At 46.5% G+C, this 26821-nt stretch overlaps 1 protein-coding gene across 1 annotated transcript in view; it reads right to left on the bottom strand.

The window, feature by feature from the left end:
• Myo16 (myosin XVI) overlaps window positions 1-26821 on the bottom strand; it is a 363210-nt gene that overhangs the window by 84537 nt on the left and 251852 nt on the right. The window contains exon 27 of the mRNA XM_059244646.1: window positions 9062-9164. Coding sequence (XP_059100629.1) covers window positions 9062-9164 — 103 coding nt within the window. The remainder of the gene's footprint in view (window positions 1-9061; window positions 9165-26821) is intronic.

The raw sequence follows: 26821 nt of genomic DNA, 5'->3' as shown, positions 1-26821 counted from the left end.
CCAGGCTGTGTGTGCATGCACGTGAGGGTGAACCTGTGTGTGCACACACGTGAGTGTGAGCCTGTGTGTGCATGCACGTGTGGGTGAGCCTGTGTGTGCATGCACGTGTGGGTGAGCCTGTGTGTGCATGCACGTGTGGGTGAGCCTGTGTGTGCATGCACGTGTGGGTGAGCCTGTGTGTGCATGCACGTGTGGGTGAGCCTGTTCTCAGTTCTGCCATCGTTCACCACTGCAGCCACTGGAGTCACCAGGCTGTGTGTACACGCAAGTGAGCATGAGCCTGTGTGTGCACACACGTGAGTGTGAGCCTGTTCTCAGTTCCTGCCATCGTTCCGCCACACTGGGCTTGGATGCTCTCTTCACTTCTAAACATAGGAATATCCTTGCCACTTCTTCCTGGCATCTGATTTGATATTGTTCACCACAATTTCAGAAATTCAAAACTACTTATATTGGTTTCTGATTTTCCGCAACACTTGTCAAGTGGCATGTTCTGTTGAATTTTTTTTTTTTTTTTGAATTATGTCCTGTTCACAGTCTCTGCCATCCTTTGGGGTGCCACTCGTGATTTTTGTTTAAGTAAATTTACACTTGTGAAGGACCAAGTGTGTTCCATATCTGCACTGATATTCTGATAGAAAGACTCTAATCTTAGCCTGTGACTTCAGAAGTGTGCATGTTGCAGGCTGTAGAAGGCAGACTATGCCCCCTCTTCTGCCTCCCCTGCCATCTCCTTCCAGCACCACTGCTCCTCTGCGGGCCCACAGCAGACAGCATCAGTGTGCTTACTGTCCTCTCAGGCCTGCTCTTGTTCCCATTAGAAGCCCCTGAAAGCCCAGGACAGACCACGTCACCAGCTTCCTTACAGCTTCTCAGGGGAAAACGCCGAGGTTCCTTCCCTGTAGTTCACGATGTGTAACAAGTGCTCTGAAACACTTGTGGGAAAACAGCTCAGGGTGATTGACACTCAGGTAAAGATTGAGAACCCAGTGCCCTCCCCTGCCCTCTCAGCTGGTTGGCCTCGGTTGCCACACACCACTGCCAGTTCTGCCTGGCCACCTTCACTCCACGGGGTCAGCTCCCTTCCTCCCCTGGGCCCCCCTGTGCTGCCCCATCTCACGCCTGGCTTCTTGTCACTCCTAAGAACTGAGTGGCCTGGGAACCACACAGAAACTCTTTTCTGACTGCCACTGCCCCATCTAAACCACATCCCTTGGATCTGCCGACACAGTGTTCCTGCCTCTCTCCCACTGTGGATCCTACTCTGATGTGTAGGATCAGCTCTTGATCAGCTCTTCCCTACAGGACTGTAAGGCAGCGGTACTTCCTAAAGGGCTCCCTAACTTCCTTTTCAGGGGTTTAAAATCAAGAATACATATTGCTTTATAACAAAATGTTGATTTCTACACGTACCACGTTCGCAGGTGTGTGAGTATTCAGCACATGAGAAAGGAGGAAATGAGATATGAACACACAAGGACTCCAGTTAGAATACTGTGATCAGAGATTCACTTACATCTCTCGTGTTGACTTTTTTTTCAACACTGTTAATTCCAGAGAAAGAGAAGTAATAGAAAAAGTCACTTTATAGGCTATTTTCTGGCTCACAGTTACAGGTGATTTATGAAGTGCTCCTGGGGTGATAAAATAAAGGTTATAAACCATTAATTTATTGTGCTAATAAGAGCTGAGGGTTCTAACACAACCACCTTGTCTTAAAAAACATTAGAAAAAAGCAGGGCATGTTAAAACTTTCACAGTATCTTGGCTCCTCCTTTCCCTATCTTCTCCCTACTGCACTATTTTAGATTAATGAAATAATAAATCCTTCATCCGGCTGATTTTATTTAATGTTATGGTAAATGCTCATCTTGCTGTTCTCAGCACGGCATGGGTGGATCCTTTCAAATCACGGATTTCACAGATGCAGAATGAAATGTGGGACGTTCTGTAGTAGTCACATTAAGAAGGGACATGTATTTCATTAGGATTCAGGGTTTGTGTAAATGAGTGCAGCTCTCAGTGCTCATCAGAGAATTCCCTTTGTGCAGTGGGGGTGGTTAACATAGAAACTCACAACTGGTCAAAGTGCAGAAAATCAGTGACCGTGGAGACTCAACCATAAATGGGACGTCTAGATGACACCCTCCCCAAGGTGTAGGGACCATCATAGAAGAAGAAAGGGGATATTGTAAGAGTCAGGCATCAGGAAGACTGGAGCCAGAATGTCTTCTGAGCATGACAGGGACACTGTGCTCACAAACTCACAGCAGCCGAGGTTGCCAGTACAAGACCTGCAGAAGATCAAGCCAGCAGGACACAAGAACCCACCCCAGGTGAAAGCTACCAGCAGGTGGCGGCTCCTAGGGGTGGGGCAGTCTGTTTTCTTTAAGGTCAGAACAAACTGGAATCAGTGGGCTATAAGAAGTAAAATAGAGGACATGGAGTTTGGACAGGGTGAGGCTTTGGGAGCTGGGGGCCTCTGGGAGGAGTTAGGGGAGGAGTTGAGGTGAGTATGATCAAATACATTATATACACGTATGGAATTCTTAAAATATTAATACTATGTTAACATTTTAAAAATAATTTAAGGGTTTGGTTTCTGTGAGTGGATTTTATTATTTCTTTGGGTCTCTCAATGTCAGTCTCTCCCTTCTTTTACATGCGCACACACGCACACACGCACACATACACATGCACGCACACAATTCCCTTATAGACTTGCCTACAGGCAATCTGATGGAGGCAATTCCTCAACTGAAGTTGAGAAACAAAACCAGTTTCCCATCTCAACTCACAGGTGAGGTGAGGCTGAGGCTCCCATTACATGTCTTCCTTCCATCTGCATGATCTTGAGGAAGCTCCCAGGAGCACCCTGTGTCCACCATATCTTTCAGCTACCGGATGACACACTATCTCTGAGGTTGGACACTCTAAAACCTGCTGCCTCTGGGGAAAACATCCCAGGACTTATTTCCAGGGCTGCACTGGATGTTCCCACCTTCCTTCCACCTAACCTGTCAGAAATCTGCACAAAACACCCCTTCTATGGGTCTGTCTGAGAGCCTTCTGAGAAGGAGCAAGGCCACCCCCAGACCGACCCCCCATGGCTCCCAGTGTCGGCTCTGTGTGCATGGCATCCTGGAATACTCCAACAGATCTGAGTCTCCATCCACCATCCCTCCAGATGGCTGAGAAATGAATATAGCATTCAAATAACCACACAGAAGAAAGCTCCCTACAGCCAGTTGATGCATATGAAATGTGTGAAAATCGGATTAGAGCACTTATCTTTCCACTTAGAATTAGTTTCAGAGGTTTTCCACTTTACAGAAATGAAAGACCAAGTAAAATGAGAATATCCCAGAGGGGCCTAATGTCTGCTGATGGGGCATCTGTCCAGAGGTGTGTAACTGGAGACGGGTTACATCAAATTTTTCCCACAGTAACTCTGAATGAAAAGTAAATATGTTGAGAGAAATAATAACAACAATAATATTACCAACTGTAGATGGTCCAATGACTCATTTTAAACTACGACTTAATGAAATCTACTTGGGTTTACCCCACACACAAATGAAGTAATTCATGGACTCTTGGTTTATATCCAGGGAGAAGACAAAATCAACATTATGGAGATAGTCATGAAGATTCTACTCAGGCCAATTCTGGTAACTTCCACTCCTCTTAGCAAAGACACTAGTACTCAAATTCTGTCTTGCAAATAAGGGTGCATCTCTGAGCTCTGAGTAGTTTCACACACACACACACACACACACACACACACACACACACACACATTTAGGAGTAATTTATCATTTTATGTGTATGTTTATGTCTGAGGGTATATATGCACGCATGTATGTATGTATGTGTGTATGTATGTGTATGTATGTATGTATTTATGTATGTATGGTGCACCACACATGTGCAATGCCCACAGAAGCCGGAAGGGGGTGTTAGAGGCCCTGGAGCTGGAATTATAGGAAATTGTGTGATGCCCGAAGTGGGTGCTAGGAGCAAAACTTGAGTCTTCTGCAAGAGCAGCAATAGTGTGTGTGTGTGTGTGTGTGTGTGTGTGTGTGTGTGTGTGTGCACATATTTGACTTTATTATTTATTTTATGTTTATAGCATGTTGCCTGCCTGTGTGTCTGCTGCCCACAGGGATGAGAAGAAGGCATTGGATCATCTGAAAATGGAGTTAGAGATGGTTGTGAGCCACTGTGTGGGTGCGGGGAATTAAACCCGGGTCCTTCGGAAGAGCAGCAAGCCCTCTTAACTGCTGAGCCATCTCTCAGCCCAGAAGTTCTCTGTGGTTTTTAAACATGCTTTTCTGTGTTAAACATGAACAGGAAACCACCAACAAGAAGGATTCCTCCCACTTTGTCCTGATTTTCTTCCCCTTTCTTTGAAATAAAGCCACATTATGTAAGGGCAGGGATTCTGAGTATTCAGAGGACAGCATTGTGGGGGAGTTTGCCAGAACCCTCACTTACCAGCTAACACCGTGAAAGGAAGCTAGAGTTCTTCTGGTGCAGCAAGGGGAGAAATGTGTGAAAGACACACTGGGAACTACAGGTTGGAAAACCAAACCCTCTGGAGGAAGTCTCCGCGACCCACAGCTTTTACACAGGTGCTCAAAATGATTTGGCCTGATGTATAACAGTCTATGCCTAAACTCTACTTAGGTAACGTTTACACACTGTACAGTCATTTTTCATCATGGACTGGATGGGTCAATATGTTTCTTATAAGCACAGACAGAGCAAGACCCCACTTGTCCCTTCTCTAAGACAGCTTCCTGAATCATGTCGACGGGTCTTCTGTGTGATCCAATTTGACAGCTCACAATTCTTGGGTGTCTATGTAAAAAGTACCCGGAATGTGTTGTTGATGGTTTCCTAGTCACAGAAACGTGATTCTCGGTCCAGCTGCTAACCTTGGGCAGCAGCAGGGATAGTGGTCTGGGCAAGGAGGACTCCTGCAGAGCCGGCCTACGATGGGCAGTGGTACTCAGCTTTCCCTCATTGGCTCAGTGAACGAGAAGCATAGGAAAGACACCAGCTGCAAAGGGCAGACTGCTCCCTGATACAGGAATATGGAAGTGCCTCAGATCAAAGCTCCATAATTAAGCACAATCTGTCCCTTTCGAGTTCTGAACCCTGAACAAAACGACTCCAGATAGCTATCATGAAAGGCAGAGATCGAGCTAAATGCTGAAGCAGGAACAAGGCTGAGACAGAATCCAGGTTGGCCTCAGCAGAGCTACCTTCCAGTGAGGCAAACTGCTCTCTGCTGATCCGGCAGTCCAGCTCTCAGGCTCAGTGCCCTCTCATCTACACTGTGGCTACTTTCCTCCTTTTCCATGGAGCTGTTATCAGGCTCAAAGTCAATAAAGTTGGGGAAAGTGCTGAGTAGGTGCCTCCCCACATGCAGATGAGAACAGTGGCTATTGACCCCCAATTCCTCACGTACTGACCCTAGCCCAGCGACACTCCCTGAACAAACCGTGTGTTTGTCCCTTCCTACCTCTCTGTACGACCCCCCCCCCCATCCTTCCTCACTCTTACATCCTCTACTTCCTTCATTTTTATCTCAACAAACAAACCCAGCAGCTCCCAAAATTGGATGCCTTGAATTAGGAGGAGGCTCTGGTGCTCATGAGCTTCTGTAGCAAGCAAGAGGGGGGAGCCGAACAGCTGGAGTCCCGCTCTGAGGACTCAAGGCTGACCATGCCAGGTGAAGGTTAACTGACCTAAGTTAAGGAGGACTGACAAAACCCACAAGATCCCCAAGACTCATTCCATTGATGATACAAGAATAAAGTTTTAGGGGCTGGAGAGATGGCTCCGTGGTTAAGGGCACTGCGTGCTCTTGCAGAGGACCTAGAAGTTTGTTTCCCATCATCCACATGGGGTGACTGAAAACTGCCTATAGCTCTAGTCCTAGGGACTCTGATACCCTCTCCTGGCCTGTGCAGGCACCCAGGAAGAAGTGGCGCATGCTCTTAGACACACATTAAGAAGTGATATCTCAGTACAGAGAGGTGAACTCCTAGCTAACACCTTCCACAGGTTCGTAAGTCTCTTCTGCTTGCAAGTGTTCCTTTTAAAGACGTGGAAAACAACCACTAACTTAATATCAACCAGTTAGGGGCCAGTGCTGAGTGTCAACCGCTTAACAAAACACACTGCGCTGTGGCGGTGTAGGAACCATGGTCCAGGTGCCCGAAGCTGCCATGGCTGCCTTTGGCACTTCCGTCAAGTGGACCCTTGCTTAATTTTACTGAAGTTCTGAACTGATTCACAACCCAGAATAGAATCAAAGGCAGACCTTTTTGTCACAGCACATTTCAAACAAACACTTTGCTTTTGAAACAGAGGACTCTGAATCTCCATATCGGAGCACTTGAGTTTTTAATGCAAATTGTTTTCTGTTTAACTTAAAAGTAAAATACGAATAAGCATTATTTCTGTGAAGACAAAGATTCATCTTATAGCATGAAAGATCTAAATGGTCCCACCTTGACAAAGTCGAAGAAAACCAGTCTTCTCTAACTGAGAACACAGAACCCATGAGCAGATACACTTGGGGGAAAAAATCATACACACTCCCCTCCCTTGTTCCCTCCCCTTTGTATTTTTCCACTTCCTCGTGTGGGGAGAAAGGATCAGGAGGGCCTGGGGAGGTGGCTCAGCCGTTAAGAAAGGTTGCTGCTCTTGCAAAGGGTTCGGGTGTGGGCTCCAACACCCACAGGGTGGCTCCCAACTCTCTGTAGTTCTAGTCTCAGGAGATCCCGTGTCCGAATCCGGCATCTGCCGGCACCAGACGTGCACATGATGCACATACATGCAGGTACTCACAAATACACATCCAACAAAAATAAATAAGGAGAGAAAATAGACTTGTGTAATGAAATGAAAACTTTCCTCTATTAAAATACATTTGATTTTTGTTTTAAGGTACCAGTGTATGTTTCAGTTTAATACTATCCTCAGCTACTGTCTCAGGTATCCTACCCAGGACACAGATCTGGAAAGACTGATGCCTGCCAGTGCACATCTATGCTCATCCCAGCCTCGTCCTGTGATGGACACCATCCTCTACATTGGGATTCCTGCCTGATACTCACTTCCCGACTGGGAGAAGTATTTCAGATTCTCTTGGTGTCTCAACACACACACACACACACACACACACACACACACACACACACACACCAGTGAGTGTTCTTTAGAGGAAAATTACACACCCTGAAACCTTTTACATCACGCTATTCTTAAACCACTACTCTACAATTACCTATTTAAAAATCCCAGCAATGATTAAGCGGAAGTGACCTCAACTCCCTCCGATCTCGCTAAACCATATTCTCTGTGGAGCCCACGTCGATGTCTCAGGCTCCAGGACCGGGAGCTGACATCACTCTTGGTTAGTAATTCCTTCCTTTTAAAATCCAATCTCAGCACTGATGTGAAACCATGACAACCCAGCGTGAGTAAGCGTCCTCCCTCAGACTGTGACTTAAAGTCCAACTGCCATCAAGATGAAATAAGAAGGAAAGGAAGTAAGAAGACAAAGGAAGAGCCTGGGTGGTGCAGAGGGTGAAATCGTGACTTCTCTTTGCCCGAGCCCTGTGCCCTTTGTTCTGGGTCATAGGTAAGTGTCCCTGTGACAGGCCAGCTTTTGCTGATGTCCCATGAAGGTTGTGAAGTTCTCAGACACATTCTGATATGTGGAACCATCTGCTGCCTCCACGTTTGAACCAGTATTACCGTGTTTCGCCCTAATCAATGATCATGCACTTCTACGCAGAGATAAACCATCCACTTGTAAACCTGAAGGCTGTGGTCGTTTTTCCAATAACGTATGCCTCGCCAAAGTCCCCCTTACCATCCTCTGTGCCACCTGGGCCCCCAGGGAGTTCGCAGTGCCCAGGACTTCATTCTCCTCCATTCAACCCCCTCCTTCCTAAAGCTAACCAAGGACACTCCTGTTGTCATTTAAGGTGCCGTCCCGTCTCTAGTGGGGACACCCTGGGATGGCTTGTCTTACGTTATTTCATCTCTGTCCTGGCTTTGTGATAGCTGCCCTGGGCTCCTGAGCTCTAGTTCATGTGCAACACAGAAAACAGTGAGACGCTCTGAGACTCAAAGCTCGTCCACACGGGAATGCCCAGAGAGAGAGAGAGAGCGACCCCTTCACTGTGCGGCAGGTGAGAAACAGAGCACAGAGAAACCAAGGAAAGGGTCCACGAACAGCTTCTCCAGCCTCGCAAGCCCAGGTCTAACTCGAAGATCTTGGTTCACTCAACATTATTTCCTTACTCTCTGGGTTTTCTCAATTCCACTCCATAAGGGGAGTTTGGTTCTGGAGTGTGTCGCCTAAATGCTCAAGCGTGAAAGGCTTGGTTTCTAGCCTGTGGCTATGAAGAGGTGATGGTCCACTGACATCTGAGCCCTAGGGGGGAGGGGAAGTTAGGTCAGTGGTGGTCTGCCTTTGAAGTAGATGACACTGGGACCTCGGGGTCTCCCTCTCCTCTTCCTCCTGAATGCCATCAGGTGAACAGCTGTGTTCTCCCTCCCTTTCTTCCTGTCTCCTTCCTCCACACCATGATCTGAGCATCTCTGTTCATGTATGTACACTGTGATGTGATGTTCAGTCTGCCAGGAGCTCAAACACAATGGCACCAATGGACCGTGAGCTCAAGGAAACCTTTTCTCTTGATCCTTTGTCTACCTCCGGTACGCTGTCACAGAGCGGAGCCCGTGACTAATATGGCTACAAAGTGTCCGTGAACAGGTAGGAGTCCAGCAAAGTGACCTGAGCTCAGTCACTTCTCTGCGTGGCTGGAAAAGCGGGTTGGCCTCTCCTGTGGCCTCCATGGTGCTAAAAACCCATAAATCATACAGAGTGACATGTTTCCAGCAAACACGCTGAGTGCTGGGCCTTGCCAAACATATCAAGGGAATTTGTTTTTGCCGGGGAGGTTGGTGGCTACTGCCGTGACTCACGCCTTTCAAACCCTCGCCTTCCGCTTTCAGTCTGTGGGCCACCAACCTGCCAGCCTTGTAACTGACACCGCTGGAGAACTAGCCGACATCTCTCCTCAGCAGGCTGACCCTTCTTCTCGCCCAGGAGGACCGAAGCCAGTGGCCCGTATCTGTCAGGGAACAAGCACAAGAACGAACGAGAGTTAACAGATGGTCAGACTCCACAGGGCTGACTGGTCGCACCATGCTGAGATTCTTTTATTTTATCCAGAAACCCCCAAATATCTCATCCACAAGGCACATGCCAGCCAAGGGTGAACAACCCTTATCTTCTACAGAGAAAATTATCTCCTTAAAATGAGTCCGCTATATTGTTTATACTTGGCACTGGCACACGATGCCACAAACCATTTATTCATACAAAATTGGGAGAGGAGGATAAAAACTAATCTATTGGTTGCCATTTAAATATTTGGCTTGGCCTTGTGAAAAGAAACTACCTTTTAAGAAATCCTAGCATCTTTTAAATGACCACCTGAGGATAAATTTAGTTTGCAGTAAAGAAATATTAAAACAGTGGCGATTCTTATTTCAAGGGAGAGAGACCAGCCTCCTCCCCATATATGAGGCATTGAGTGTTTTAAATTCCCACCGGACATTCCTATTTTTAGAAATTATCTCTGGATATTTGAGTTCCACTCTCCATTTCAGACTCACAGCAATGGTGTGGTTTCCTATAGCGTTTTCAAACATTTCAAAATTATATTGACCACTGAAACTTATCTAAAAATTTTATACTTACTCTTTTTAATTGGACACATAAGTGAAATGTCACCGAAGGAAGGGGGTGGGGACAGTGGGGAGTAACAGAAGAAACGCCCAGAGAGCCCTACACCTGCATCGCGCCGTCCTCAGCCTTCACGAGTCTCACGCTGAACGGCTCTCCAAGCTCATGGGAGTTCAATACAGAAATTCAAATCACATATTTTTAGTTAATCTTTGTATAATTCTTCAGTGTTCCATCTAAAACATGCTGAAGAAAAATTGACATCTGCTACAATGAGCTTTTCACTCCCTTAGCCCACTCCGTTTCAGGGTGGCATGACCGAGCCCACACCTCCATGTTGGATGGTGATACTTGAGAAGGAAGTTCTGCTTCAAGCCACCTGGTATACAGCCCCGGCAAAGAGCTGTAGAGAAGTGGTGATTCATGGGTGGCTGAGATGGAGGGAAACCAGGGTCACCTGACTCCAGGCCTCTCCCCTGACATTGCTAAAGTGCAGCTGAGACCTAGAAGCCCGACCCAGACAATCCCAGAGCAGCAAAGAGAGACCATGGGCCACAGAAGATCAACAGCTACTGTCATGAGACAGAGCATGTGGGTGGGAGAAGGGTCCTTGGTCTGCTGACCTCCGGGTGACTGGGGCCCCTTTGCCAGCAAAGCAGAATCTGTATTAAATGTCGATCAACTGATGCCCCAGGAAAGTCCAGGTAGACACAGTGAAATGAAATAACTCAAAGTATCTTTTTAGTCCCACTGATAATCACCTCATTCCATTTTGGAACTTCGTTCATTGTAACCAAGAATGCAATTGACATAATTCAAGTGTCTGGACTTGGTATTAACAAGTCAGAACTAGCACTCCTGCACTGGCCGCTCTTCTCTCTTTCGATTGTTCTTCTGACACTCAAAATGGAATAATCCTGACATTTCAGCAGAAAAGACCTCATCGGAGACAGTGTGGTGAGGATTGCTCTCCTCTAGTGACTTAAGAAGTTGTGCATTGTGCAGCTCGAGTGTCACCTGTGACGGCGTCTCTTGAAGAGAAGGCACAATCACGTGTTTCCACAGTCGGACATGTCTTCCCGAGGCAGGCAGGGCACCTACAGCTGTCATTGGTCCAGAGCACAGGTACCATCAGACAGGACTAGCATCCATACCTCTGCACTGTGGTTCCCAGGCAGGTCACCTCCATCTCCTGGAGGCCCTATGTGCAAGCTCCCATGTGCTCTCTACTGGAAGTCAACTGGATATAAATAAGAGACAACTTCCTGGCTAGCCTGCTCTTCTCATCTCCCTGATCTGGGGCAGAGGGACAATGGTGACTTGACTTTATATCTAGAATTGTGGTCCCGAGTCCCCTCATTCAGGCTCAATTAATCTATAAACAATTATAAAAGGAAGAAGAAGAGGGTGGACGTCTGCAGCCCTCCTCCAGGAACACGGAGGAGGTCAAAGTGGTTGTAAGAAAGGAGCCAGCAATCCAGGCTCACTGAGAGGAATTTAAAAGGTGGACACAGCAGGGAAGGATAGAGTGGCCTACAGGTGACCAGTAGGACTTGGTTTCGATGGAGCCTGTGAGCAAGGGACATGCAAAAGGAGCCACCATATCTGACTCTGCAAGCATCAGCAGACTGTGACGGAGTGGGGTTTGAGCAAAGATGAGGCCCATGGTGGTGACCTGGGTGGAGATGGGGGATACTGGGAAGTCCAGTCAGTTCAGTGGACGAGACTCACAGGAAAGCGTCAGGGAGACTGTGAACTGAGGGTCACAGGAAAGCATTGGCGAGACCGTGTAGCTGAGAGCAGAAGGGGAGTTTCAGGTGGGGTGTGGCCAGAGGCACGGCCAGAGGCACGGACAGTTGTCTGTGAGTGTTCAGAAACTCTCTATTGCCAAGTGGTAATCTGTGGCTGGTTCCCCCACTGCCATGACCTTCTGAAGATGGAGCAGGGCAGGAATGGCCATTTTATAAACTGAATCATTTCTGTTGCAGTGCTCGGTATTCAGTGCCCCCACGAGTCTCCATCTGGAGGCTCCACGCATCCCTCTTTTTGTGTACAGTGTGTCTCTCGGCGCTCTCCGCCCTCTGTCTGCCCTGCCTTCCTTCATTCTGGATGCGCACTTCCTACTCTGCCCATCTATAGTAAGAATGGGTTTCAAGGCTCCCGAGAACATCTCTCGCAGGGGTACTTTGAGCCATCTCCACGTCAAGGAACCCAGCACAAATCTCTCTTCAGCTCTCAGCACCATGAGTGTGATGGAATAAAACCAACAGAAACCCAGTGCCATCCAGAATCCCATGTGAAAAAGCCACACCACACTGGGCTCACTGTGAGGTCTCTGTGTTTTAAGAGGTCGAAGCGAAGGACACAGAGAAAAGCCAATTCCGGGAGGTCCTAGGAAGGGCCCCAGGAAGGGAGGACACAGGCAAGCACTTCTCTCATGCAGGTCAATGTTCCTTTTAGTTTAAAGGACAACTCTGAAATCCTCTTTCATAGAGTTGGGGATTTGTGTTTTCACTGGGATTAACGTAGAGGTTTTAAAATAACAACTTTCAAAGGCAGTGAGGAGGTAGCAGAATTGTTTTCTTAGGAAAATACAAGCTAAGTAAATTAAGCTATCTTTCCTAACTAACCCCCAAGAGTTCCTGTGAATTTGTTTCTGTTTGTTGAATATTGACTTTTCCTCTTACTCTCAAAGAAAGTTCTGTTGTAAAAGTGAAAGTTCCGATTTTTTTTTTGGCTCCTGAAACCCCTTAAAATTTTAATTATCTCAATAAATATTTATTGAGCATCTATTATGAGCAAGCTATCCTGCCAGGAAATGTCTGAATCAGCGGTGTGGTGGGGTAGCGATCTGCTTTCTCTGCCTGTACTCAGCTGTAAAGCATGGCTTTCCTAGATGAAGATTGTGTTTCAGAAAAGAAGTTGGGTTTTTTTTTTGTTTTTTGTTTTTTGTTTTTTAAATTTCAAGAGCTTATGAAATGCATCTCTTTATGGTCATTATAAACCAGGAAATGTTTGGGAAACACTAGTTTCTTCTTCACCCCCAGGCCCTGAGGAACAGACATGATAAAGGAGACTGTCCTTAGAACTTACTGGAAGGCTGGCAGGCAGGCACCACAGGGGAGGGAGAAGAGAGTGTGTTCCTTAGCTGTTTGTCCACTTGACACAAGTTAGGGTCACCCAAGAAAAGTGTAAGTACCTCAACTGGTTCCCTGGAGGCAAGTGAGTGGAACATTTTTCCAATTAGTGGTTGATATGGGAGGGATCAGCCCACTGTGGGTTGTGCTATCACTGGGTAGGTGGTCCTGAGGTTTCTTAAGCAGTGACCCTCCATGGCCTCTGCATCAGTTCCTGCTTCCGGCTTCCCACCCTACCTCCGATGGTAGACTACAATAGGTAAACTGAAATAAACCCCTTCCTCCCCAAGTTGCTTTTTGTCTCAGCTTTTATCACAGCCACAGAGCATTAACGGATACCCCAGGGAAAAGAAGACAGCAAGGCAGAGTCTGGACTGGACCATGATGTGCAGTGCTGAACACTGCAGCCATTAGAACGTGTCACTGTGGAGAACTGGCTGTGGGATCTGGGGAGCAGAGGGTGAAGGGCAAGCTGGGGAAGGTGGAGGATGGAGCTCTGTATGCCCTGATACAAATAAAGCACAAAAGCCTGTGGGCTACACAGAGGTGAAAGTTCGGGGTGTCCCATTTTGCAAAGGCAAGGAAAACTAATGCAGCTTACAGATACCTGACATTCCTGGAAGCCCTCGCTGCCTACATTCCACTCATTTTTCTGTATCTGCATTTTAGAAGTGCTAGAATCCATCCCCTCAGGACTTCCCCAAGGTCACAGCATAGCCACTCCACACACCGAAGGTGTCCCAACATGGCTGTCTGGTTCTGGTCGAAGAAGTCTGCATTTGGCTGCCTCTGCGGACTTCCCCGGATGTTGGCTTTGCTCCCGTGTTCTTGTGAACGGTAAACACTGCACAGGTGTGGAGGGAGATTTTCTAGCTTCTTTCCAGCAGTCTCGGAGCTGAGCACAGCTGCCTAGCAACAGACCTGCCACGAACCATGAAAACATGGAAGAGGAGGATGGGAGGGAGCCTAAGTGGGCTTGACTATCACTGCCTGGGGAGTGGGGGTCAAATCGAGGGTCGGGGCGGGCATCCGTGATTTTCGTGCAAGGCCAAGGATGTGAAAACGCAGATCAGGCTGTGGAAGTGTCTCTCACATGGAGTATGCTTGGTCAACTGCTCCCTCCCTTCACTTCAGAGCAGTGACCTCACCTGCCTGCCACATGTCTAGCTTAGCCTGGTTCTTGGTTTGCTCACTGCATCCTGACACCCACACAGGGCTTTCTGCATCCAGATGAATCAGTTCTCTGTGTCCTCCTTTTCACCCCGTGCTTCCTGTGTCCTCATTTTGTAGCCAGTGACAGAAGTTCTGGGTCTCCTCTCATCCTGGGGCCCTACACGCCTTCTCGTATTTACAGGAAGGTCAGCAGAGATAAAGTTCCCACTGCCTGCAAGACTCCTGGAGTGTTTGGCTGTGAGTTCACGTTTACCTTGATTGGGATCCACCTGAGTCCTGCCCAAGCTCACCCTGGAGAGTGCTGGGCTCTATCAAGGAAGAGGAAGGAAATCTGTCAGGAAGTGACAATCCTCCTCCTTCCACCTTAGAAGCAAATGGCACCCTTGGGTAGAAGCAAGGACACATTGTTTTCTTCCCGTGAATGTCTTTCCCATGCACTTTCTGGTTCATGAGTGTCTGAGAGCGGGGTTCGAGCAGAGGCCATGGAATGTGTGAACAGGCTCCCCCGATGCAGGCCCTGCCTGTAGGTGCTTTGGAATAAGATGTCCCTGGGGAAATGGTCATTTGTGTCGAGGAGCAAGTCAGAGAACAGCCAGCTTCCGATACCACCCCCAGCCACCCGGTGTGTGGTGTGGCCTGGGAGACTGGCACAGGTAGGAGCTTCTCCGTCCTCTACAATATTCCCTGGACTTGCAAAGGAGCAGAGAGGAAGAGAAGACTGGATTGAGGAAGATTGACAGGGTGGCTATAAAGTCCAGGAACACTCTCAGGTGGTTGCAAGTCATCTCGGGTCCTCCATGGGTCTTCACAATCCGAGGATACATTTAGGAAGGCAACATAACACCAAGAGCCGGGTTCCGGCAGAACCACGAACTGAATCTAGTGGTGGGATCCTTCACTAAATGTAGATCCTGCTTAGCAGGGACGTAGGCAGAAGGAAGATCTTACAATTTCAGCTTTGTGCTTGGAAGGATAAAGACAACCGATATAAGGAATAATGTATAAATGAGGACTACTAATGTGGCAGAGAAGGTCAAGGGCCACAGTCCATACCTCCATGCAATTCCCTCAAAGTCCAAGCAAGAGATCAAAGCTATTGACTTTCCTCACCTCCTTGAGGCAGGGACTGTTCTTACCACTAAGTGTCCACTTGGTCACATAGGTTAGGCATTTATCTGTTAGTCAAAGCACAACATCTGGGATGAGACTTGGCTCCACTCACACCCAGCTGTCAGAAGCCCAGGGGGTTGGAAGATACCCATGGAATCGCAGAAGGCTTGCGCTGGGCCAGAATGTTCTGCACCTCCCTTCAGTGTGTACCACGGGGAGTGTCACATCCTCTTCTACGGGCACCTTTGCCCAGGTTCTGATGGGTAGTCTGCACACAAGTGTGGCATGAGAAGATGATTGGCCATGAGCTAAACATAGCCACGTTCATTCTGGTCATTATTATGCCCACTGAATATTGTTCAAAACCCCATGGCAGGACAACCCCATGCTTGGACACACAACTTTAACTCTATCCCATGTTTTCATGGACATCATGGACATCATGGAATCAAACCCAGGGCCTCTCACACTGCATACATGGGAGCTGAATAGTGAAGAATAATGCTGTTATATTTCAGATACTGGGATAGGAAATGCCCTTATGCACACAGTAAACAGCTTTGGACCATCTGCCATAGTTTCCATGACGACGTTCTTAAGCTCTGAGTTGAAGCTGGTCTCATTCCTTTATCTTGGTTGTGTGATACAACAACATATGACTCATTCCAGAAATGAATGAAGGACAGGCTAGATGCCTCAGAGGGTAAAGGCACTTGAGGCCAAGCCTGAAGACATGAGTTCGATCCTCTGGACTCACATAGAGGAAGGAGAGAACCAATTCCTACAAGTCCACTGATAAAGGAAACCAAAATATAATAAATAAATAAATAAATAAAAAGAAGGAAGGAAGGAAGGATGAAATGGCACTGGAGGAGGTATGTCACTAAGTTCATTTCTGGAGCAGCCTTGCAACATGCACGGTTTGTTTCAGCCAGGTTAGCCCCTGGGCCTGAGGTAGCCCCAGAGTATTTATCCCCACCCACCCCTCTGGCCTTCTAGCACAGGGAGTGTCTAAAGCACGCCTCTCTCTGGACGCCAGTTTTGTGGGATGGAGCTGGAATAGCGAGCGGTCTTTGCAGAAGTCGGTCCTGCTGCCTTGGAGACAGCCGTGATTTCCAGAGGACACTGAGCACAGCCAGCTCTGTGCACTCAATTTGATGGCTTTATTTCTTCATCCTCTGTGCATTTTGTGATTTGCTGCCTGAGCCATAGCTTGTATGTATCAGGTACAGGAACAGCCTGTCTAGTTGAGCTGAAAAGAACAGATGTTCTCTTGTTTAAGCCCAAATGAGAGACCTCTCGAAGCTGTGCAGTTTAGATGCAATTACCCCATTCCTAAGGCAATTTGCTCCTTAATCTAATATTCACCAGGGCCACTCTGACCTGTTTCTGGGCAGGAACAGGAAGCTCACGCAGGTACATTGACTTATCAGGGTGTTTGTTATTCTGTTGGGTTTTTTTCCCCCTACAGAGGAGACAAGTTTGTTCTTGACAATGGCTGAAAAGTTCTGTGGCCACTGCAGAAATCACACAATTTGAAGAAATGTATGGCTAGTGCTCTCATGCTCAGTTAGGAGGCCATTAAGAAGCTTGGGATGGAATGAGTTTTCTACAGAGCAAGGCTCGCATGGCGATCAGATTGTACTATTTCAAGAGGAGCAGACCTTCCCTTGGACAGCCACACTGTGTGTCAAGGCTGAATCAAGACTGAGGCTTCTGCTAGTGAACTTGACTAAGCTCCTTATGGAAAGTACTGATTTTAAAAAGCGTGCAGCAAGCTGGGCATCAGGGATGCACACCTTTAATCCCAGCACTTGGGAGGCAGAGCTCCATGGATCTCTGTGAGTTCGAGGCCAGCCTGGTCTATAGGGCGAGATCCAAGACAGGCACCAAAACTACGTGGAGAAACCCTGTCTCAAAAAACAAAACAAAACAAACAAAAAGCATGCAGCAAATATTTGCAAAGTTAAAAAAAAATCAACATTTATCTGTGAGGCATTAAGTACTAGGGAAACTGAATCTTGATATCCTAAAAGACAATTCTCATTAAAGACAATATAATAACAATATTAATGTGAACTGTGGGACCATTCAGCCACCAATTGATTACTTTTGCCTCATGCAGCAATAGTGAGAGATTTTTCAGCCATATTACGAACTTGAATCCAGGATGCTTATGCTTGGTGAGAAAATTGTGTAACGAATTATCATATTATATTTGGTTATTTATTCTTACGGTTTGTAAACACTGGTCAGAAAGAAAGGTCTAAGGGACAAAAGCTGGGTGACATTTTTAAATACCTTAGGAATGTAGTGATATCATTATTCACAGATAGGCTCAAGTGTCTGGAGGGAAGGTTTTGTGTACACATGTGTTTGTGAGTGTGCAGCTAGTGCACGCACATGTGTACAGCACATGTACACATGTGAGTAAAGACCAGAGGACAGCCAAAGAGTCACCTACTTTTTTTCCACTGAGACAGGGTCTTCACTGGCCCAAATCTACAAATAGATTAATCTGCCTGACCAGCCAGCCCCAGACTCTCCTGTCTGTCCTCCCCAACGCTTGGATTACGATCATGCCCAGCTCGGTTCTGGGGAGGGAACTCAGGTCCCTATGCTTGGAAGACAAGTACCTTAAATTGGTTGAGCTATCTCCCCAGCCCTGAAATGGAAGTCTTAGTCAAAGAAAAAAAACATGATAAAAATTGACACTACCTACGGCCTGGGAGGAATTAATATATAAAAGGTCTTTGGATGCTCATTAACATACCCCACCTTTTTGTCAAGCATAAAAGCTTCACCCTATTTCTTCTGTTCTTGCATTATTTCTTCCAATAATTACTCATCAAGAGTACTACTTGTTGGGGTTACGAACAACAGTGGACAAGAGCTAGCTACTCAGAAGCCCTTTCAGTTGAAAGCTGGGGCTCCTGTGGGCCCTCTGGGCGTTAGCAAGTCCTGGGAAGGTGTGAGTTCAATTGCATTTGACGAGGTCCTTTCACAGTTTGTTTTTGTTTTTGTTTTTTTTTTTTTTTTTTTTTTTTTTTTGCAGAGAACTTGAGATGTGGAATACAAGTAAGCCCTGTCCATAGCAATGCTGGTGACATCCTCCCTGGGCAGGGCCAATAAATTCTATCACCAGCGAATAAAAACCTTTATAAGTTGAAGGTTCACTTGAACTGGCATAGACTTCTTGTGCACTTCCTTGTTACAGAAATGGTGAGATGTACTCCTAATCCATTCCTGTGTCAATCACGATTCTGTCCAGTTGAAATCCCACCTTAGCAGAATAGCCTTGTAGTCATAGGGACCTAAAAAGGGATGGGAGCAATTCCGTGTGGTGGTCAGATAGCATTCAGGTTGTCCTGTCAGAACAGCCTCCAACTGCTGCAGGCAACCTTCTCTATTTTGTGCACACAACCCTTCATCAAAACACTCCAGGTCTACAGAGCAAAGAGCTTTCTTAAGTCAAAGTAGTTACAGCATTTCAGGGTCTCCCATCACACTCTTCTGCTTCCAGAAAACCTGATGTTTCTGTCACCTGTGTCTTCTTGTGGATTACCCTCCCACTCTTAATTTTCCCCTCTTCTCTACCTCATAAATTCTTTACTCTCATAGGTACCATCCTCCTTTTTCCCTACTAGATGTACACATTCATGTTAGCCAGGTTTCTTAACACTGAGACAAAATACTTGGCCGGAACAACTTACAGGACAAAGACACTGCTTGATGCAGGGCTTCAGAGGTTTAGTTTAGGGTTGCTTGGCTCCATAGGCTTGGGCAGAAAATCATGGCAACAGAAGTGTGTGGTAGAGAAAGGTCTTCACATAGTGACAGCCAGGAAGCACGGAGAAGGGATCCAGGAAAGGGTCAGGGCAAGACAAAGCCCACAAGGACATTCTCCAGTGACCTACTTCTTCTAGCTAAGTCCCACCTCCTCGCATTTCCAGGCCATACCCGAATCCTGTCACTAGCTGGGGACCAAGTATTCAACAGATGAGCCTTTAGGGGGCAGTCTGTATCCCAGCTGGGTCAGCGGGCTTCAGTCTCTGCATCCTTCCTCCGTCTTTCCTCAGCACCTCAGACACACTCAAGGCTGAAGCAGCCATGTATAAACTCAGGACTTCACTCATGCATGGGAACGTGAGAATCACTTCTCATACTTCTTGCTGACACTCCGAATGCCCACAGGTAGCACAAGGTAGATCTCTCCAGGGCTTCTCAAAACCATCAAGTCCTGTACCCCTGTTCTCCTCACACCCTGGCATTGGACTCCACTTTGCCATATCTGTCTTCTACCTTCTTCCCTGCCTGGAAGTTCATTAGTCTTTCAAGTCTACATCTCCAGCATGCTCATGGCTGCCTCTTCTCTACTGACAGCAGTATCAGCCATATTTAGGATCAGCATTCACACTAATCAATAAGGCATACAGCAATGGAGATGCTTCCTAACCTTCAGATTTAAGAGACCCCAGGGGTAAGATTTAGAACAAGAAACAAAAGACCTTTAAGAGGTAAGTGAAGGAGGGGAGTCTCAATAGTGTTATACTTTGTTTGATTTTATTTACGATCGCTCATTTTCTGGATGGTAAATTCATCATCGGGGAATTACACTGGGAAGCGTATCTGGGGTGTCATGTGAAGGCTTTGTTTGCAAGCCTGTCCTGCCTTTTCTTGGTTGAGGATTGATGTGAGAGGGCCCAGCTCATTGTGGGTGGTCCTGGGGTGTACGAGAAAGCAGGCTGGCCAAGCCATGGGGACCAAGAGAGTAAGGAGTGATTCTCTACGGCTTCTACTTTGGTTCCTACCTCAGATTCCTGCCTTGAGTCCTTGCCCAGACTTCCTTCCATGATGGACTGTGATGTGTAAGTGTAAGACGAAATAAACCCTTTCCTCCTCAAGTCACTTTTGATCATGGTATTTTATCATAGCAATAGAAACCCTAACTGAAACATTAGACAGACCAATTGATTATATGTGAGGATAATCAAGGCACATCTATTTCACAGTGTCCTCTGTTTGAAACCCATGAATCACTGCTAGTATGCAATTTTATACAATTTTCCATGACCACTGACACTGAATGTCAACAGCATATAACAAAGGTCAGAGGCATTTTGTTTTAATATTAACTTCATGAGCTTTATTGCTAACCTGATAAATATCTGGGGATTGTGGCAGGCAATTTTCACTGCGTAGATTTCAGAGTAATATGGAAGAAAGATTAGTGACAGCCATGGCTTGCTCTGAGGTGTTACCAGGCTCCAGGAGAGGGTCCTACACCTCTGCACATGCAGGCAGGATTAAGTGAACCCCAGGATGTTTGTAAAAGCACAGCAAGTTGCGAGGGGAGAGCACTGGGGGTTGGTGCTAGGTGAGAACTGAGGGGGAGGGATTAGGGGTAGACCTGTTCAAAACATGTTACACGTCACGTACATGTATGAAATTCTCAAACTAACTTTTTATAAAAGCACAGCTTACTATTTTACTTACTTATAAATTCTGAAATCTCTTAAGATATGTTACCATCTTGGAGTACCTTAGGCTGAAGCAGCATCATGCCATTAGTAAGGGAAGTTTCCCCGTCGTTAAATTCTACTGTAAGCAAGGCAGGCAGCACATTCGTGAACAAACACTCTGCTGGGAGGCTTGAGGAGGGACTCAGAATGCTCAGGACTCTCTTCAGGGCCTTGCATAGAAGGATACAATTTTGACCATTTGGTGACTGAAACCAGATTTCTCCAAGAATAGGCCAACAGTCACCGGCTTCCTGGACAATGTCTGGGCTGCTTAATTTTAACTTAATTAAAACCAGTGCAACTTTAAACAAATGCAGTGCTCGCCCCCACTTCCTACCCCAAACCTATGTCTAGCATCGTCGCCTTATAAAATACCAGCTGCTCTATGCTAATTTTTATACAGAGACATAAATCTGTTTAGAAAAAGCTAGTGTATGGAATCTGAATAATCAGAGCAGAGTAGTGCACCATCATCCACATTCGTAAAAATTACCTTAATGCAAATATTCAGACGTACACTCCAATGTTGAGAGGACTTCTGTAAGATTGGGTTACTAGGACTCAAAGGATAGCCAGGACCAATGAACAGGCAATATGTCCACCCAACAGCAACCAGACATCACAGGAATGTGTCAGCAGCTATCAGGATTAACTTCTTTACTAATTAACATCTCACTGTTGTGACCAAACACCGAATAAGCCACTTGAAGAAATGAGGGTTTATTTTGGCTCATGGTTCAGAAGCGAGCTACCATCCATCCCAGTGGGAAGGTATGGAAGCAGAGACTACAGTGACAGGTCACATTGCCCTCACAGGTAGAAAGGAGAGAGAGAGCAACGAATGGTGATACTTACCTGGTTTTCCCTTTTTCCCATTTTGCTTAATCTAGAACCCCAGCCCTCAGGAGGAGCTACCTACATTCAGGGTGCCCATAGTCAGGTAAACCTACCTCGACATGCCCTCCTAGACACTGCCCAAAGCTGTGTCTCCTGGATTACACCAAACCCAGCCAAGTTCACAGTCTCTATCCCCACACAACGTACAACTAAATAACAAATGCCAAGCAGTGCCCCTCAGGACAGTGGATGCCAGTTCCTGAGTCCAGTGATCTAGAGACAGAAAGCAAGGCAGACCAGCCCTAATGCTGCATCATGAGAGAGTTCCAGCCTTCCCTATGGAGAGGGGAAGCCAATGAGACCCTAAGTCTCTCCATGGTAGAGAGATGGAGGTGGAAGGTGAGAATGTCCAAGCAGTTTCCAGGACAGAGAATCAGAAAAGAGAGAGAGAGAAAGAGAGAGAGACAGAGAGAGAGAGAGAGAGAGAGAGAGAGAGACAGACAGACAGACAGACAGACAGAAAGAGACAGAGAGAGAGACGCAAAGAGAAAGTAAGAGATCCACACAGTGTCACCTCACGTCCTGAGCAGAAACCAATAGTACATGCATCTAAATGAGCTTCCTACGTCCCAGGAAGGATCAGAGGAAATAGCAGCTGAGATGGGGAGGACACAGGGCTGTCCTCATGCACCAGGTAACACAACTCCAGAGTGCCTATGTTCTGGGTAGAGCAGTCACTGGTTGTGCATCAGAAGAATAAAAGAGTGCACCCTCCAGGACAACTACTGTGACCCCATGTGACAGTGCCAGTGATGTCTTGAGCACCCACAAGCTCATGCTTGAAAACTTGGTCCCACCTGATGGTGCTATTTCCTAAGGTAGCGTGACCTTTAAGGGGGTGGGAACTACCTGGAAGAAGTGGGTTATGGGGACTTGGGGCCCTATCCCTACTTCCAGACCCCGAGGCCTTTGCTTCTTGTTCCAGTAAGAAGTGAGGAGATGAGACTCCTAGCCGCATGCTAGCCTTGCCGAGGGGCTGCCGCGCCCCCCCCCCCCCCCCCCCCCCCCCCCGTTTCCCTTCATGCTGGATGGCGGCGCCCCTGCAACCGCAACCCAAACAAGTCCTTTCTGCCTTCAGTTGCTTCTTATCAGATACTGGTCCCAGTGACTAGAAAAGTTAACTAACAGAAAGCTGAAAAGAAAAGCTCCAGTAACACCCTGTTTAACTGTATACTTCCTTGACTAAACTATACAAGACCTGGAGAAACAGAAGGGCAGAATCAACCTCAGGGAAAAAAATTCTTAACTTCTGAAAGCCTGTTCCAAAGGCACATCTCTGAAAAGAAAACCAAACCAAACCAAAACACTGAAACCTCAGAGAAAGTTATCCACTAATACTGACACATATAAGGAAATTCCCAAGTTAGGAGACGCTGAAAGGAATAGAAACCACCTTAAAAACATGAAGAATTAATAAAAGGTCTGTCTTGAGCTTATAGAAATGAAAACTTGTAAGACGAATCTTAAAAGGTCTTATTAATAAAAAACCTGGAGTCAGATATTGGGGTTAAAACTGACAGATCAGAGGAATAGAACAAGCCACAGCCAACCTCACCTTACCAACTCCTCAGCCTCCAGAGAGCTACTTCCTGTATACTCAATGCCTACATCCTTTCTGTGTCCTGCCATCTCACTTCCTCTCTCCGCCCAGCTATATCACTTTCCAGTTTCCACCTAGCTCTATTACTTCCTGTCTGTCTGTACAGACCTCCAGACCTCTATGGTTAACTAGCACTGGGATTAAAGGTGTGTGCCACCACACTTGGCTGTGTTCCCAGTGTGGCCCTGAACTCACAGAGATCCAGATGGATCTCTGCCTCCCGAATGCTAGGACTAAAGGTGTTGCTACCACTGCCTGACCTCTATGTTTAACATAGTGGCTGGCTTTTTTCCTCTGATCTCCAGATAAGTTTTATTGGAGTGCACAAATAAAATATCACCACAAAAACTCTAAAAACTGAAATCAGAGGAAAGTGTAGATTGCTTTAGTTCAGAAATGATTAGTCTACTTGAAGACTGTCATGGAACTATAATTTTTTAGAGAGTACGGAGGGGAGGAAAGAAAAAAAATAGTAGAGAGTTATTGATAGGATTGCTTTGAATTTGTAAGATGCCAAAAGTTAAAGATCTGAAAATCCAAGAATGGGGAAGCCAGAAAGAACTTCCCTCAAAGACATTACAAGCAAGTTACTCAAACAAATGAAGAGAAAAAAACATCTTCAAAGCACACAGAACTGAAAGGCACATTATGTACAGACAAGTGAAGTCACGGAGCACGGCCAGTTTTCTTCTTGGGAAAAGGCAAGAGTGAAGATTAACACCTTAAAAATACTAGAAGAAAAATATCAACCTTCAATGGCTAATTTCATAAGATTATCTATTAAAATTGAAGGTGAGACTGAGCCGCTGGCTCCAGCTGTGCCCTTGTGATGCTGTGTCCATGAAGGGTCACCTACCACCACACACCTTCCAAGCTCTTGGGGACAATGTGTGCAAAGAGGACACAGACTCTGGCAAATCTCTGGAACTCTGGCCTCGTTTTGCTGTGGCAGTACTGCTCTAACAAATACGCTATACAAATAAGTAAATAAGCAAAGGAAGGGTAAGCAACATGATACAAGATTCAAACACCCTCAGCTTGAAGGTCGTCCATGAGTTCATCAGGAAAGAAAGCCACAAAGTGCCTTTCTATCATTCTCTGGCACCCAGTCTCTCCAGGGGCATCCCATCTCCAGGTCTGTTCTTCTTTGTCCTCCAGGCTGCAGCCTGGGGTTCCTACTCCTTTCCCAGCCTGCATCTGTGTGTTGCAGGTTGACAGGAAAAAGAAACATCCATGTCCCTGGCCTGTATGACCACCACTTTTGTGGGAGAGAAGTTTCCACTCTAGGAAAGGGCTCAGCATTTATGGGCCCTTAGCACAGGACTTTCGGTGTGATGTGGGACAGTTCCACACCATGACACAGCAGTTTCTGGTCTTGATCCTTGACTGAGCCTGAAGCAGAGGCTTCCTGGGAGTGTTTTTCCAATGACACCAGTGTCTACACCCAGGTCACAGGATACTGGAGCAATGATGAACTGTCCCTCAACTCTGTGCTATTTAATCCAACAGTAAGAATCTGTGTTGCATACTTAGGTTGAAACAGAAGAAAGGACCAATGTTGCTAGCCAGACACCCACCTTAGGATGGAAGACACAGAACTAAACAAACCCACAGGAAGCAGGAAAGAGATACTCAAGTCTGAGAGGTTAATGACATGGCTTTGAACAGTTATTTGACAGGAAACAATAGAGATAATATCAAGGTCTGTTTCTCTGAATAAATACACACATGGAGGAAACTCTAGCTAGAGGGCAAAGAAGTAAAACAGGCCTTATTGATGCCGATACTTAGAAGCTGACTGGTTGAAGCATAACGACTCTTCCCTCAGGCTCCTAGGGACCCAAAGGCAGGATGAAAGCCTGGCACCTCTGTCTTCACTGTGTGTCTGTCTGCCCTATCTACTTTGGTTCCCTTCCTTCCTTCTGAATGTAGGCAGGTTAAATACCCAAGGAGTGTCTGTGTAACCTTCAATGTCGGAGGCACACAGATAGTTCATTTTCCAGCCTTGCCATCATTTTGGATTCTAGGAAGAGCCCAACCTCCCTGAACAGAACAAACCCATCCAAGATGACAGCAACTGTACAAGAGGGAGAGGCTACATGGTCTGTTGAGAACCAGCTCATCCCCTCGACCAGTGAGGACTCCCCTAACCACTGTACAGGACTGGAGCTAAGACCAAGCACACCACACCTTAACCAGGATGGCTTTCCTGTGCTTGTACACCAGCCCTTTACACAGTTCCCTCTTCTGTTTTCAGTTAAACTTCATGTTAGCAACCAGAAAAGGAACTTGAGGTCACTAGGTCACTTTGACCCTCTTTCCAATGCGGCCACCAGGAATAAATGTCCTCTGTGTGTTGGGATGCTGGCCAACCCAGTTTGTTGGGGCTTTTTCCCTAAAAGCGCCAATCCCCCCATCAGGCATGGAAATACATGACACACCCTAGACCAGGAAAAGGAGGGTAAGGGAGGATTCTGGGTAGCCAACACACATGACAACATGGCTAAGAGACTAGTTCCTCAGAGACCACAAACCCAGGTAAGCTGGCTTACACCTGCAACCCTGGGATTGGAAGCTGCAGGCACGGGGGTCATCACAGTGTTCTACCCCAGGCCAAGAAAATGCAGCTAACAGGGGAGGATAGAGGGTAAGTTGGTTTTCTTTGAGTGACACTGTTCTGTCAGCCGCAGGGCAGAGCCCATGCTCGGGACTACTTGGCCAACAGAAATTGGACTCCTATTTTTGTGTATGTGCTTTTTGTTTTTGTTTTTCTAAGATGGAGAGAATAAAACATGAAGTTGGCTAGGTAGGGAGGTGAAGGAGGATCTGGGAGGAATTGGGTGAGGAAAAAGAACATGATCAAAATATAAAAACATATGAAGTTCTCAAAAGCTAAGTAGAAACACACACAGACAGACAGACAGACACACACACACACACACACACACACACACACACACACACACTTCCCTTATAGACTTGCCTACAGGCAATCTGATAGAGGCAATTCCTCAACTGAAGTTGAGAAGCAAAACCTTTTTTTCAGGATTTTTTTGTGTCAAGCTGACAAAACCCAGATAGTACAAAACCTACAAACTACCAAAATGACCATGATGAAAAAACCTGAAATATGAGAATAAATTGAACCCATACTGAATGACCTTCCAGATAAATCTGCAGGCCTGAACAACTTCAATAGCAAATTCTCCCAAACATTTAAGAAGAATCAGCACACAGTGTTTTCTCTAACACTTGAGACAGGACACAGTGTTTTCTCCAACAGAGAGAGCACACAGTGTTTCCTCCAGCACTGAGACAGGAAACAGTGTTTTCTCTAACACTTGAGACAGGACACAGTGTTTTCTCCAACAGAGAGAGCACACAGTGTTTCCTCCAGCACTGAGACAGGAAACAGTGTTTTCTCCAACACTGAGACAGGAAACAGTGTTTTCTTCAACACTGAAGATAGAATGCAATGCTGGAGGAACTATTTGACAAAGAAATAACTAATGCAAACAGACCATCAGAAAATTCACAGAACTTTACCCGTTAAAGAACCCAACACAATATTAGGCAAGATGTTGGGACAAAAAGTTCAGCA

This window comes from Peromyscus eremicus, chromosome 17 (genome assembly GCF_949786415.1).
Source record: "Peromyscus eremicus chromosome 17, PerEre_H2_v1, whole genome shotgun sequence".
In the NCBI taxonomy this organism is placed as follows: Eukaryota; Metazoa; Chordata; class Mammalia; order Rodentia; family Cricetidae; genus Peromyscus; species Peromyscus eremicus.
This window is presented reverse-complemented; position numbering and strand designations above follow the sequence as displayed.